This window comes from Bufo bufo, chromosome 3, assembly GCF_905171765.1.
Source record: "Bufo bufo chromosome 3, aBufBuf1.1, whole genome shotgun sequence".
Lineage (NCBI taxonomy): Eukaryota > Metazoa > Chordata > Amphibia > Anura > Bufonidae > Bufo > Bufo bufo.
In genome coordinates this window covers 489,662,369-489,678,073 of record NC_053391.1, presented here as the reverse complement: position 1 = coordinate 489,678,073, position 15,705 = coordinate 489,662,369, and the positions used below count along the sequence as shown (strand labels likewise).

Below are 15,705 nucleotides of genomic sequence, written 5' to 3'. Positions count from 1 at the left end.
GTAAATAGGTATTAAATAAAAAGTAAAAAAATTAATACGTTTAAATCACCCCCTTGCCCAATTTTACATATAAAATATATAAACCAAAAAAATATTACATATCGCCACGCCCGAAGAAGTGCGAACTATTAAAATATTTTAAAATATCTCCTATGCAAAAAAAATTGCAATTTGCAATTTTTTTGTCACCTTGTCCCGACAAAAATTAGGTTAGGACTGTTCTATTATGGTCCAGACGTTCCATAAAATGTGGAATGCACGCTGCTTTTTCTTGGCGTTTTTTTTTTTTTTTTTCATGTGGTATCGAGTATCGTAATACTTTTTTTTATAGTATCGAAATAGTCAAAATTTTGGTATCGGGACAACCCTAGGTAAGGCTACTTTCACACTAGCAGCAGGACGGATCAGACAGGCTGTTCACCCTGTTGGATCCGTCCTGCCACTATTTCGCCGTGCTGCCGGACAGCCGCTCCGTCCCCATTGACTAGAATAGGGATGGGGCGGAGCTCCGCGCAGCACGGCAAAAGGCCGCCGGACTAAAAGTACTGCATGTCCGACTTTAGTCCGGCGGCCTCTCACCGCGAACTGTCGTGCTGTGGCGGAGCTCTGCCCCAGTCCCCATTATAATCAATGGGGACGGAGCGGCGGTCCGGCGGCACGTCGAAATAGCGGCATTATGGATCAGACAGGGTGAACAGCCTGTCGGATCCGTCCTGCCGCTAGTGTGAAAGTAGCCTAAAACGTGTGGTTTTTTTATTATATCGTAATTATATGTATTTTAAATTTGGCTCCTAAATTTTTCAGGTTAGGAGCCAATGGCTCCTTGATATTTTTTTTAGTCTGGAGCCCTGTCATTGCTGATTGGCCTAAAGCTGAGATCTGAGGATCTGTGACTCAAACTGTGAAGTGGGGTAGAACGGAATTCTAGCTTCAGACCTTCTTTTATAATCTTTTGAACCCAAACTCCAGTCTTTCCAAGCAGAAAATAAGTATTTTATTCTTCCTCCCACCCTGCTTCTGGCGTCATGGTTGCTGTTGGGATGGTTTTTTAGGTTGGAATGAGCCATTTCCAAAAAGGAAACCCCTGCCTCCAAATCCTCTGGATCTAGCGTTCTGGTTTCTCTCATTACCACGGTTTCTTCTTCTAAATCCAGAGGCTCGAAAGGAACGCCTGGGCCTTGAAAAAGGAATTTACAGGGAATCCTGAGGATACATCTGGGAATTTTCTCTTCCGGTCTGCAGCCTTCTCAAGTAAGGAATCCAAATCGGGCCCAAATAGGAATTCACCCTGACAGGGAATGCCACATAAACGTTGCTTTGAGGCAAGGTCACCTCCTCTCCAATTCTTTAGCCACAGGGCTCTGCGTGCTTAATTAGAAACAGAGGAGGCCTGGGCTGACAGTCTGATAGAATCTACAGATGCAGCTGCTAAAAATTTATATAATGAAAGGATGCAGGAGTACACGCAGCCAAACAAAAACCAGGAGAACCCGACAACTCAAACTTCCTGCATGAAATACCTGGCAGGAGAGCAGACAGCATACAGGGATCAGTCGATAGGACTTCCACTTGTGTCACTGCTCCAGCAATTCAGGACTGAACACACTTCACCCACATCTACCTCGGTCTGAAAAAATTGGTAGTGGAACGCACGCCACCGGAAGTGCGTCATCTGGAACGCACACTTCATCTTGAAGCGCCTCCGGGTAGTGCCTACCCCCGGAAGTGCGTCATTAGCTCTGTACCAGCTTACCAGAAGCTCCTGAAGGCGTCCCTCGCTGTCTGCCACTGCACACAGGGAAGAGGTTCGTCCGGACGTACGCATGGGAACGCATCATCTCAACCGAGGCTGCTTCCCATACTCTATTCTACGCGGCCTGCCTCCAACCAGAGGGGCACACATACCTGCCCCGGACCTCCACCGGCACCTAGGGTCCTGCCAAACCCAAGACTATGGGTGATAGCCCCAGCAGGTCAGTTTGCCAACTAGCCCTCCAGAACCTCTGGGGCTTGCAGACTAGTGGCACCTAAAAAGGAAACTGCAGGTTCCCAGCTCCAGGGACAGGAAACCACTGGAGGTGGGAGAGGGGCTCCTCCCTTTTATTTCTGCAGGTCTCCTGTCCCTGGGGGGCGGATCCCCTCTCGCTGTGGTGCTGTCATGGGGGGGGATGGGAAGGGAAAAAAGGGACAATGTATTTGAAAATACTCCTAAAAAGGAGGAGGCTTACCGGGGTAAGGGCCTTCGGATGCTCTGCAGACATCTAGGCAGGCAAGAAAATGACTGCAGCACACAGACGCTCCAAGCCGATTAGGACGCCATGCACATGTCCAGCCGGCATTCTTAATCCTACTTCCGGGTCACGTGGTACCGCACACACACGCTTCCACGCTGCGCGCGCACCCACGTGACCGTATCTCGCGAGAGTCCAGCCCCAGAGTCTCGCAATGCCAGCATCCTCCGCCGCAGCTCCAGAACAGGAAGCTGGATCGCCCGGACTTACAACTAGATGCCGGAAGAGCCCGTTTCTCACCCCGGATCCTGGCGTCCTGCTGCAGCCCTCCTGACCCAAGGGCCAGGCAGATGTAGGGGGAAAAAAAGGCTGCGCGAATCTGTTTTGAGCAGGAGAGAACCCCCCGCTCCGTTCTCCACTTCATCCCGAGGGACAGGAAACAACTGGAGAAGGTAAATGGAAGGAGGCTTTTAATGGTTTGTTCTCCACATTGTTTCCTGTCCCTGGCAGGCGGGGTAACCTCCTGCTTAGTGCCGTTGGGGAGGCTTATGGAAAAAATAAAATAAAAAAATGGCACTGTTTATTTTTTGTTATTTACAACATTCATTTGACAGGTTAGATCATGTGCTATTTTTATAGAGCAGGTTGTTACGGACGCGACAATACCAAATATGACTTTTTGGGTGATGGTAGGTGACAAAAAAAAAAAAAAGTCTTTTTAGGAACAGTTTTTGTTTGTTTTTTGTTTTTTACGGTGTTCACCTGAGGGGTTAGGTCATGTGATATTTATATATATATATATATATATATATATATATATATATATATATATATATATATATATATATATATATATATATATATATATATATATATATATATCTATCTATCATAGTCGTGATTAAGACCCATCAGTTAAAAAGTTTGGAGTCGATGCATCCAAAAAGCTTCACTCTTCATCAGTAGTTTGTTCCTGTCGCCTCCACGTCTTGGTTGTGACACACTTTCAATAACCTGAAATCGCAATTGTGCAATTGTGTGTTTATATTCGCATTCATCAATATAAACACACAATTGCGATTTCAGATTATTTAAAAGTGTGTCACAACCACGCCATGGACGCGACCGGAACAAACTACTGATGAAGGAAGCGTGAAGCTTTTTGGATCCATCGACTCCAAACTTTGGAACCGATGGGTCTTAATCTCAACTATGAGATAAATAGTTTTTTGTAATGTTCAAAAATTATTTTATTATTATTATTATTATTATTATTAATGTGAGTTATAATTCTAACCTGTACCATTATTTTCAATAGCGGAATTTAAGCAATTTGATCTGTACCATAAACAAAGACACCATTCTGGACATTGAGATATTTAATTTGACTTTTTCCTTTGCTTTAATTTTGATTGTTTCTCTCATCATGATTACATGACGTCAGCACCTTGTTGTTTGGAGGATAATTATAAAATCGCCACAGCTTGTGCCGAAATGCGTCACAGTTACAGATATGTGGCAATAAATAAATATTTGCAAGATTAAGAGTGAGTGCTTTACTACTACTATTACATGGGACGCCAATCCTAGGACACGTGCACCGCCACGCCATAGCCGCAGTGCCGACTGATCTATAATATAGTTCCTTCCTAACAGTGAGCTGCTCGTTCAATGAAGGAGACTGTGCATTTACATACAGAGATCACCTCCACAGTATGAGGAGGGATCACTATAGCTATCCCTTGTCCTCATACAGATTCATGGTCTCTGAGCAGCAGATCACTGTTTATACCACACGATCTGCTGCCCAGAAGCGATGATTGGTGGTGCCAGCACAAACGACCGGATCACCCAATGAATGAGTGCTTCAGGAATGACTGGACGATTATTGGCTCATGTAAATACAGTTTTACAATTATAAAAAATAAAAATTAATTGTAACCGAGTCAAGTGACACACATGAACGATACCCTAAGGCAGGGATCGGCAACCTTCGGCACTCCAGCTGTTGTGAAACTACAACTCCCATTCATCCTCGGGCTTCATATAATTGGCAGATGGAAAACAATAGCTGGTGCTGAAGCCGTAATTTTACAAGTCAAGCTAGTTGCAAACATGTCAACACACGTGTTCCCATTACGACGATACAGAATGTACTCAAATACCTTTGCAGGGCCAGACTAGCGGCCCTAGAAAACTGGAGTGCAACAGGCACCATCATCAATTCATACCGAACCACAAATAAATAACGAAGCCACATAGAACGATGCTACATATTATATAACAGGGTGGATAAAAATCTATTATTTAAAAATAAAAAAGTTTTTTTTTTATTATTTAAAATCAGATTTTTTTATTTAACTCCTTAAGGACACAGCCTTATTTCACCTTAAGGACCAGGCCATTTTTTGCAAATCTGACCAGTGTCACTTTAAGTGGTGATAACTTTAAAACGCTTTGACTTATCCAGGCCATTCTGAGATTCTTTTTTCGTCACATTTTGTACTTCATGACACGGGTAAAATGAAGTAGAATTTTTTTTTTATATTATTTATAAGAAAAAGAAAAAAAAACAAATTTACCAAAAATTTGTAAAACAAATTGCAAATTTCCAAGTTTCAATTTCTCTACTTCTATAATACATAGTAATACCTACAAAAATAGTTATTACTTTACATTCCCCATATGTCTACTACATGTTTGGATCATTTTGGTAATGATATTTTATTTTTTTGGGGATGTTACAAGGCTTAGAAGTTTAGAAGCAAATCTTGAAATTTTTCAGAAATTTTCAGGGACCAGTTCAGGTCTGAAGTCACTTTTTCGAGGCTTACATAATAGAAACCACCCAAAAATGACTCCATTATATAAACTACACCCCTCAAGGTATTCAAAACTGATTTTACAAACTTTGTTAATCCTTTAGGTGTTCCACAAGAATTAATGGAAAATAGAGATACAATTTCAAAATTTCACTTTTTTGCCAGATTTTCCATTTTAATAATTTTTTTCCTGTTACAAAGCAAGGGTTAACAGCCAAACCAAACTAAATATTTATGGCCCAGATTCTGTAGTTTACAGAAACACCCCATATGTGGTCGTAAACCGCTGAACGGGCACACGGCAGGGCGCTGAAGGAAAGGAATGCCATACGGTTTTTGGAAGGCAGATTTTGCTGGACTGTTTTTTTTTACACCATGTCCCATTTGAAGCCCCCCTGATGCAACCCTAGAGTAGAAACTCCAAAAAAGTGACCCCATTTTAGAAACTACGGGATAGGGTGGAAGTTTTGTTGGTACTAGTTTAGGGTACATATGATTTTTGGTTGCTCTATATTTCACTTTTTGTGAGGCAATGTAACAAGAAATAGCTGTTTTGGCACAGTTTTTATTTTTTGTTATTTACAAAATTCATCTGACAGGTTAGATCATGTGGTATTTTTATAGACCAGGTTGTCACGGACGCGGCGATACATAAATAAAATAAAAAAGTATACATATTTAGGTAAGTTTTACACAATGATTTCATTTTTGAAGCAAACAAAATCATGTTTTAGTGTTTCCATAGTCTGAGACATAATTTTTTCAGTTTTTGGGCATTTACCTTGGGTAGGGTATGATTTTTGCGTGATGAGATGACGGTTTTATTGCCACTATTTTGGGGTGCGTGTGACTTTTTGATCGCTTGCTATTACACTTTTTGTGATGTAAGGTGACAAAAAATGGTTTATTTAGCACAGTTTTTATTTTACATTTTTTACGGTGTTCATCTGAGGGGTTAGGTCATGTGATAATTTAGAGCTGGTCGATACGGACGCGGTGATACCTAATATGTATACTTTTTATTTATGTAAGTTTTACACAATAACAGCTTTTTTTAAAACAAAAAAAATATAAAAAATCATGTTTTAGTGTCTCCATATTCTGAGCCATAGTTTTTTCAGCTTTAAGGCGATTATCTTTAGGTAGGGTCTCATTTTTTTGCAGGATGAGGTGACGGTTTGATTGGTACTATTTTGGTGGGCAAACGCCTTTTTGATCGCTTGCTGTTGTACTTTTTGTGATGTAAGGTGACAAAAAAATTGTTTATTTAGCACATGTGATATGTTTATAGAGCCAGTCGATACGGACGCGGTGATACCTAATATGTATACTTTTTTTTTTTCCCCTATCTTTTACCAATTTTTTTTTTACCTTTATATGGGGAAAATGACGTTTTTGTTTTTTTTTACTTGAAACTTTGAATTTATTTTTTTTGGGGGGGGGGGGACTTTATTTTTTCCACTTTTTTTTTCACTTTATTTTTTGTCCCACTTTGGGACTTGAACTTTTGGGGGTCTAATCCTTTACAATGCATTCCAATACTTCTGTATTGGAATGCATTGGCTGTATGAGTAATACTGTGTGTATTACTCATACAGCTTCCGGCCTGTGAGATCCAGGGGGCTGGATCTCACAGGCTCGTCACCGGAAAGCAGCGCAGCTGCCTTCCATGCCATCGGGTCCCCCCTACAGCCGCATGGGAACCCGATGTGTCACGAGGGTATCAAGAGCCACGTCTGACTCCGTTATACCCGGGGTCAGTGGGTCGCAGCGGGTGGCTGCGCGCTCTATATCTAAAGATCACGTTGTTTCTTAGTGATTGTTTTCTGTGTTTGCCTTGCTATCCTTTTTGTCTCAATCAGGGATCCGTAGCTTCTCCTCCTCAGCCGTTTCTTGTCTGCCACTCCCAACCTCCTTATATTCTCCCCTCACACTTCTCTAGTTGCCAGTTATAGAGCTTCCTGCCTGGACATCTATACTGACCCACTGGAGTTGTGAATCCTGGTTGTCGATCCAGAGTGCTACCCTCCGGATCCCTGTTGGGCTTCTTGTTGTCTCCTGTTGTCGCCCACCTGGGATTATATGTTGAGTTTGTATTGTCTGTCCTTCCCTTGGTGTTTTCCTTTAGAGCTAGTGGTGCGGGCTAGTGTTCCCACCGCCCTGTTCACCATCTAGGGCTCAGCTTAGGGAAAGCCAGGGCTTTAGGCACGTGATCGGCGTACGGGTGAGGAACCCGTCTAGGGACGTCAGGGCAGCCAGGTGCCAGCCGCTAGGTGAGTCAGGGGTCACCACCTTCCCTCTCACTTGGGCAGGGCCTTCCTTGTTCCCTCCCTCTGTGTCACGTATGTGATAGTCACGCCGACCGTGACACGATGGCACCGCCACCGCAATAGGTAAAATCCGCAAATGCGCGACCCCCCTTAAGTACCAGGACACAAGGGCGTACCTGTACGCCCTGTGTCCTAAAGAGGTTAAATCAATTTTATTTTTATATAAAATGCTTTTTGAGGAAAATATATTACCATCCAAAGGTTATTCCATCATGAAATAAAGATTCATTTTTTAATCATGTAGAATAAGGCTGTATACAGTTACAAGAAAAAGTATGTGAACCCTTTGGAATGATATGGATTTCTGCACAAATTGGTCATAAAATGTGATCTGATCTTCATCTAAGTCACAACAATAGACAATCAGTCTGCTTAAACTAATAACACAAAGAATTAAATGTTACCATGTTTTTATTGAACACACCATGTAAACATTCACAGTGCAGGTGGAAAAAGTATGTGAACCCTTGGATTTAATAACTGGTTGAACCTCCTTTGGCAGCAATAACTTCAACCAAACGTTTACTGTAGTTGCATATCAGACGTGCACAACAGTCAGGAGTAATCCTTGACCATTCCTCTTTACAGAACAGTTTCAGTTCAGCAATATTTTTGGGATGTCTGGTGTGAATCGCTTTCTTGAGGTCATGCCACAGCATCTCAATCAGGTTGAGGTCAGGACTCTGACTGGGCCACTCCAGAAGGCGTATGTTCTTCTGTTTAAGCCATTCTGTTGTTGATTTACTTCTATGCTTTGGGTCGTTGTCCTGTTGCAACACCCATCTTCTGTTGAGCTTCAGCTGGTGGACAGATGGCCTTAAGTTCTCCTGCAAAATGTCTTGATAAACTTTGGAATTCATTTTTCCTTCGATGATAGCAATCCGTCCAGGCCCTGACACAGCAAAGCAGCCCCAAACCATGGTCCCCCCACCACCATACTTCACAGTTGGGATGAGGTTTTGATGTTGGTGTGCTGTGCCTCGTTTTCTCCACACATAGTGTTGTGTGTTTCTTCCAAGCAACTCAACTTTGGTTTCATCTGTCCACATAATATTTTGCCAGTACTGCTGTGGAACATCCAGGTGCTCTTGTGCAAACTGTAAACGTGCAGCAATGTTTTTTTTGGACAGCAGTGGCTTCCTCTGTGGTATCCTCCCATGAAATCCATTCTTGTTTAGTGTTTTACATAGCGTACATTCGCTAACAGGGATGTTAGCATATGCCAGAGACTTTTGTAAGTCTTTAGCTGACACTCTAGGATTCTTCTTCAGCTCATTGCGCAGTCTGCGCTGTGCTCTTGCAGTCATCTTTACAGGAAGGCCACTCCTAGGGAGTAGCAGCAGTGCTGAACTTTCTCCATTTATAGACAATTTGGCTTACCGTGGACTGATGAACAGCAAGGCTTTTGGAGATACTTTTATAACCCTTTCCAGCTTAAGGGTCCATTCACACGTCCGTTGTTTCTTTCCTGACAGCTCAATGTCAGATTTTTTTTCAGGACCCATTGAACATGAATGGGTCCAGATCTGTTCCGCAAAAAACGGAACAGATCAGGAAAGAAACAACGGACGTGTGAATGGACCCTTATGCAAGTCAACAATTCTTAATCGTAGGTCTTCTGAGAGCTCTTTTGTGCGAGGCATCATTCACATCAGGCAATGCTTCTTGTGAAAAGTAAACCCAGAACTGGTGTGTGTTTTTTTATAGGGCAGGGCAGCTGTAACCAACACCTCCAATCTCATCTCATTGATTGGACTCCAGTTGGCTGACACCTCACTCCAATTAGCTCTTGGAGATGTCATTAGTCTAGGGGTTCACATACTTTTTCCACCTGCACTGTGAATGTTTACATGGTGTGTTCAATAAAAACATGGTAACATTTAATTCTTTGTGTGTTATTAGTTTAAGCAGACTGTGATTGTCTATTGTTGTGACTTAGATGAAGATCAGATCACATTTTATGACCAATTTGTGCAGAAATCCATATCATTCCAAAGGGTTCACATACTTTTTCTTGCAACTGTATATGTTTTAATTTTTTTGGTAAATAAATTCCATTAATCCATTCACAATCAGTGATGGCCAGTTCGCATTGTTCGCCCGTGAACACATGCGGTCTGCCATCTTTTTTCACAAGTCCGGTGATGCACAGGTAAGCAAGCCCTTACCTGTGCCTGTGCGCGAGCTGGTCTGAAATCAAATGCGGTCACCGGGAGCAGGCAGTTCCGAAAACAGCTGCCGGGGGCCTTCATCGGGCTGTTCTCGGAACTGCCTTCTCCCGGTGACCGCATTTGATTTCAGACCGGCTCGCGCACAGGTAAGGGCTTGCTTACCTGTGCATCACCGGACTTATGAAAAATGATGGCAGCCCGCATGTGATCGCGGGCGAACAATGCAAACTGGCCATCACTGTTCACAATGTCATGCTCTTCCCGAGGTTTTGTAAGATTATTGGGCAGTTTCTCTGCCTACAAGATATTATCACAGATGCTTGGTTTACTTTTGCAGTTCTCAAAACTGAATTTGACTCAGCAGAGATCACATGCCTCTTCTTCACAGCAAAAATGTTATAACATGAACAGAGTTGAGAAAAATACCTTAATCCTATCTTCTACAAACTTATGAATGCAGAATCAACCTAATCAAACTAATATGAAAAGTTGTTATTCTAAAAATCTTCATCTACTTACATATTATAAGTTATACCAGCAAGAATTAGTCTTTATGTAGAAAACTATGATTTAAATCAAGCCTTACTGACTAGTGATTTAAATCAGTTTGATTTAAATCAAGTCCACCCTGTTTTATAATAAGAATAAGGCCTCCTGAGCCTGTAGGGCATCATACAGGGTCCCTGAGGTTCCACACTACAAAGTGGTAGGCCACGGATAAGCAACCTTCGGCACTCCAAGTGTGGTGAAACTACTACTCCCAGCATGCACACTTACTTGGCTATTCTCAGAACTTTTTCCTCAGCCGTTAGCGGTTGTTACTGGTTACAGCCACCAATGCCATACTGTAGTGGTGGCTACGCTTGCACAGTCTCTGTATTCTTTCCTTTAGCTGTGCTGGCTAAGCACATGGATGCGTACATATTCACGCACCCACAGTCTCTCCCGTTCCGGGCCCTGTTCAGCTCTGAACAGCCCTGGGGCATGCACAGTAGCCCAAGAGCTGTTCTAATACAGCCATGCTTACTTGGAGCATCTGTGGAAAACAGGAGCACAGCCACGGGAGCGCGCATGCACAAGGAAGCAGTGGGGGGAGAGCATCATCAAAGCGCATCCTGTTCCATCAACCGAACAACTAATCACTGCTCCTGACTGAGCAGTAATTTCAGGGCTAGAGATCAGAGACAGTGCTCAAAATGGAAGGCGGGACAACCCCCTAAACTTGTCAAAAGTCACAACTAGGAGTAGACCCTACAGAGAAAACCATCATGGAAAGATTTGATTCTCTTCTGTGTTTTTTTTTTTTTTTTTTTACTTACAAATAATGATAAAAAATAAATACTAAAAGATTTTGCCTCTATGTAGGTAGAGCCCCCTCAACTTATCAGAGCAATTATGGCTGGCATGGTGGATCTGTAACATCCCAGAGTGGGGTTACTAACGCTTTTACCCCGCTACCATCTGCTTAGGGCATCAACACGGTCATTTGATGTGATTTCCCTCATGTCGTTCACAACTGTGCATATGAAACCATTTTAAATGTGATATTTCCTTTGAAATGTTTCAGGTCTACCAGCAGGTGGCGGCATCGTTGGTAGGAATAGTTTTAATGTTATGGCCATTCAGAATGGAACATTCCAGTTCTGTTCTGCCCCCCTGCTTAAGGGAAGTGGAGTTTCCCACACCCTGCAGCAAGGGAGGGGAAAAAAACAGTTAGAGCCGGGGTGTTCCAGCTCTCCCAGTCCCTGCAAGGGGAAGGCTGTGCTGGTAGGAGCTCCCAGAAATAGGGATCCCAACCCAGGATCTTGTCTCGGCTGAGACCAAAGATCTTCATTCCCAGTCTGAGCCCTTCAGCCTCAACTGGTGAAAAGCAAGCAGCCACCTCCAGATCTCCAGGAAGAACCATTCCCTGTGAGCATAACTGAGTACCATCCAGAGACCAGGAGAAGCCAAATTCCTCCTCAGCTAGTCAGTCCCATACACAGCAGAAGATATAGATTCCTGCCATATTCTCCAGGCATATGATAGAAGCAGAAGAGATAGTAATCCCTGCCACATATTGCCAATACCTGCTGGGACCCAAGACTATTGCTGTATCTCATATGGATTAATGCTGCCTCCAGTAAAGACAAGTTAAATTATATCCCAAGTCTGGATCTCAATTATTGCTACCAAAACCCTCAATTACTCCTACTAGCAACACACTCATTTATTGCAAGTGAGCCAGGATCCAGGAGTCCAGCCGTACCCAGGTAGGAGACACCGTTGACAATACTGCCATTATAAAACAGACATTACACCATTCTGGCATTCCTAGCCTGGTACGTGAGCTACAACATCTTAAAGGGCCCTGTATTAGTACCCTGCACATGCTGCAATTGGCGTCACGAACAAAAACAATAGACTTCTATATCCATATTTGGACCCACTGCATAATTTTGGCGTCCGCCTAAACGTACCACGGTCCAGCTCATTGCAGATCCTTCAGGCAAAACTCTCAATTGGCCAAGAAGATTTGGACTCCGTTATTTAAGGCTCATGCACACGACTGTGGATTGGATCCGCATATTTTTAGGGTCGGGTGCGGACCCATTTATTTCAATGGGACCGCAAAAGATGCAGACAACACTGTGTGCTGTCCGCATTCGTATGTCCATTCCGTGGCATCCGTAAAATTACAGAACATGTCCTATTCTTGTCCACATTACGGACAAGCAAGGGACTGTTCTATTATGGGCCAGCCGTTTTGCTCCGCAAAATGGGGAATTCAAATTTCCGGTATCCATGTTTTGCAGATCCGCAATTTGCAGACCACAAAAACGTCAGCTGTGTTATTTTTTTCCCCCCTGCTCACGCTATTTTCCAGTCACACTTTAAGTCAAGGTAACTGCACCCCCTTCCCTGCCCCTTTACCTGTGACTGACAGCCGGCTGTTCGACAAAGCCAGCCGAACTCTCTGCATCAGCGCTGTCAGTCACCGCAAAGGAGGAGCGGTTACCTTGACTTGAAAAGGCTGAACTGATGCATCCTGAACGGATTGCTCTCCATTCAGAATGCATTAGGATAAAACTGATAAGTTCTTTTCCGGTATTGAGGCCGAAAAGAAAACCGCTAGTGTGAAAGTACCCCAAGATCTAAGGATAGGACAAATTTATCAAGTAACATGAGACATTTGACAAGTACTCCAACACCGACTAAAGCAAAAACTGACTTCAAATATTCTCCTCATGATAAATCTCCCCCCACAGTAGAGTGAACGCTTGTTTGTCACACATCACCCAAGCAGCATACAGACTAATGGGGGGAGGGGATGGCATTGTTAGCCCACCATTTGGCTTGCGTGTGCTGATGGGTAATAATCTATAAGGTAAGGCCATTTGATAGCAATTTAAAAAATTATATATATATATATATATATATATATATATATATATATATAAACTTTTTTCCCCCAGGGTGTTCTTCCAGGGAGCACTCACCTCCCATACACCATCTGCTATTACTATAGGACAGTGGGGGGTATTAGGTTTGGCAGGTCTGGAACCAATCTGGCAAAACAGGTAACATGTGCACTGGTGCCCCCTAGCGGAGGATCCCGTGCAGCCCACATGGCACTGCTGGCGCCTCCTGTGCCAGTGACAGCTAAGTCCCCACGTGTTCCTCCTGCCTCTCCTGAGCTGTACCGGCTTCTTACCAGAAGAAGAGTTTGGAGCAGAAGTTGGCAGTCTGCAGCGGGTTGGCTTTGCCCTCGTTCGGTGTCTTCTCCATGCTCAGCTCCTTCTTGTATCCACAGCCGCCAGTGTCCTCGCCCTCATCGGGACCCCCGAGCTGGAGGACAAAGTGCAGCGCAGCCTGGAGCTGCTCCTCTCACTTCTGGCCGCTTACGGCTCCGCCCCCTGCCATAACCCCGCCCCGTCATTGCGCCCCAGCCAGTGAGCGGCCAGTGGTCCGCCGAGGGAAGCGCGTCACGAGGTGGGCGGGGTTCGGCGTTTCCTCAGCTGTAGTGCGCGGCAGCCGCGCTGTACAGGAGTGCACCTTCGTCACTTAGTAACTGTGTGTGAATGGGGGCAGACAAACAGCTCTATGGGGAAGTTACACCACTTATTTCTCACACAGAGTCCAGCGTTTATTCCGTGCCGACATCATTAGTGGTGTGTGCTCAGCCAGCATCCTATACACATTACCTGAGGATTCCACACACACTGAACTGGGGCCTCATGCACAGGACCGCATGTGATGTCTGCATCTGTTGCATCCGGTGTTTTGTAGAACCATTGACTTCAATGAACCTGTGATCTGCATGCCAAAAGCAGGACATAATCCGTGTTCTTTTTGCATCCATATGTCCTTTCCACAAACAGACAGAACAAGTCCTATACTTGGCCGCAAAATGCAGACCACGGACCCATTGATTCCCCCCAAAAAAACGGATGCAACACGGACGTGATCATAGAATACATATGAAAAAAAAAGATGAAAGACCGGCACTCCCAGGTTGCTGATAGTTAAGGTTTTATTGGTCACTTTTCAAACATCAGTGACGCGTTTCGGCACATACAGTGGCACTTATTCACAGTTTGATAAAGGCACTATATGTGCCGAAACGCGTCACTGATGTTTGAAAAGTGACCGATAAAACCTTAACTATCAGCAACCTGGGAGTGACGGTCTTTCATCTTTTTGTGTTCATTGGGGAATCCGACCGAGCACCCCGATTCATCACACACAGTGCCGACTGATTTGGATTACATAGAATACATATGGTCGTGTGTACAAGGGCTCATGCACATGACCTTTATGTATTTTGCATTCCGCAAAAAATACAGATGACGTCCATATTGCATCCGTTTTTTTTGCAGATCAATGTAACAATGCTTGTCCGCAAAATGGAGAAGAATAGGACATGGTCTTATTTGTGTGACGGCCATGTGGACATACGGAAACGGAATGCACACAGACTCATTTCGCACACAGCCGGTATCTGTGTTTTGTGGTTCCACAAAAACAGATACTGTCGTATGAATGGACCCTTAAATGAAGTCTGTTCAGTTTCCGTTCAGGATCCAGTTTTTTCACTGGAGAAGTTTGTAATCTGGGGACATAGTGTGCACAAGGTTTTATTCAGGGCTACGTTGTCAGACACTTTTTTTTTATACCTTGTTTTTATTGAAGGTTTTTCAAAACTTTTTACAATTATTTGCAGAATACCACCATTAAAACATAGCCTTTAATTAGAATCACATAAAATCGAAATAACTCTCTAGATACCACAAAAAGTAATTGTGAAAAACAAAAAACTCAAAAAAATAATTGAGACTAACCAGGGTAATTTTGCATAGATGTAGACTAATTCCTGTATCAGGAACCTCCTATATGCCCCTGGTAATGGGATAAAAGATCTCCTAATGTAGACTAATTCAGGGACTACCAAAGAACACAAAATAACAAACAAATCATATAGATCCACCATATATATATATACACTGCTCAAAAAAATAAAGGGAACACAAAAATAACACATCCTAGATCTGAGTTAATTAAATATTCTTCTGAAATACTTTGTTCTTTACATAGTTGAATATGCTGACAACAAAATCACACAAAAATAAAAAAATGGAAATCAAATTTTTCAACCCATGGAGGTCTGGATTTGGAGTCACACTCAAAATTAAAGTGGACAAACACACTACAGGCTGATCCAACTTTGATGTAATGTCCTTTAAAACAAGTCAAAATGAGGCTCAGTAGTGTGTGTGGCCTCCACGTGCCTGTATGACCTCCCTACAATGCCTGTGCATGCTCCTGATGAGGTGGCGGACGGTCTCCTGAGGGATCTCCTCCCAGACCTGGACTAAAGCATCTGCCAACTCCTGGACAGTCTGTGTGCAACGTGACGTTGGTGGATAGAGCGAGACATGATGTCCCAGATGTGCTCAATTGGATTCAGGTCTGGGGAACGGGCGGGCCAGTCCATAGCATCAATGCCTTCGTCTTGCAGGAATTGCTGACACACTCCAGCCACATGAGGTCTAGCATTGTCTTGCATTAGGAGGAACCCAGGGCCAACCGCACCAGCATATGGTCTCACAAGGGGTCTGAGGATCTCATCTCGGTACCTAATGGCAGTCAGGCTACCTCTGGCGAGCACATG

General features: G+C 43.6%; 1 protein-coding gene across 1 annotated transcript in view; it reads right to left on the bottom strand.

Moving 5' to 3' along the window:
- ABCC4 (ATP binding cassette subfamily C member 4) overlaps nucleotides 1-13,440 on the bottom strand; it is a 356,587-nt gene extending 343,147 nt beyond the window's left edge. Inside the window, exon 1 of the mRNA XM_040425312.1 lies at nucleotides 13,249-13,440. Within this exon, the coding sequence (XP_040281246.1) occupies nucleotides 13,249-13,322 (74 nt within the window). The 5' untranslated portion in view covers nucleotides 13,323-13,440. The remainder of the gene's footprint in view (nucleotides 1-13,248) is intronic.
- Nucleotides 13,441-15,705: the final 2,265 nt, after the last annotated feature.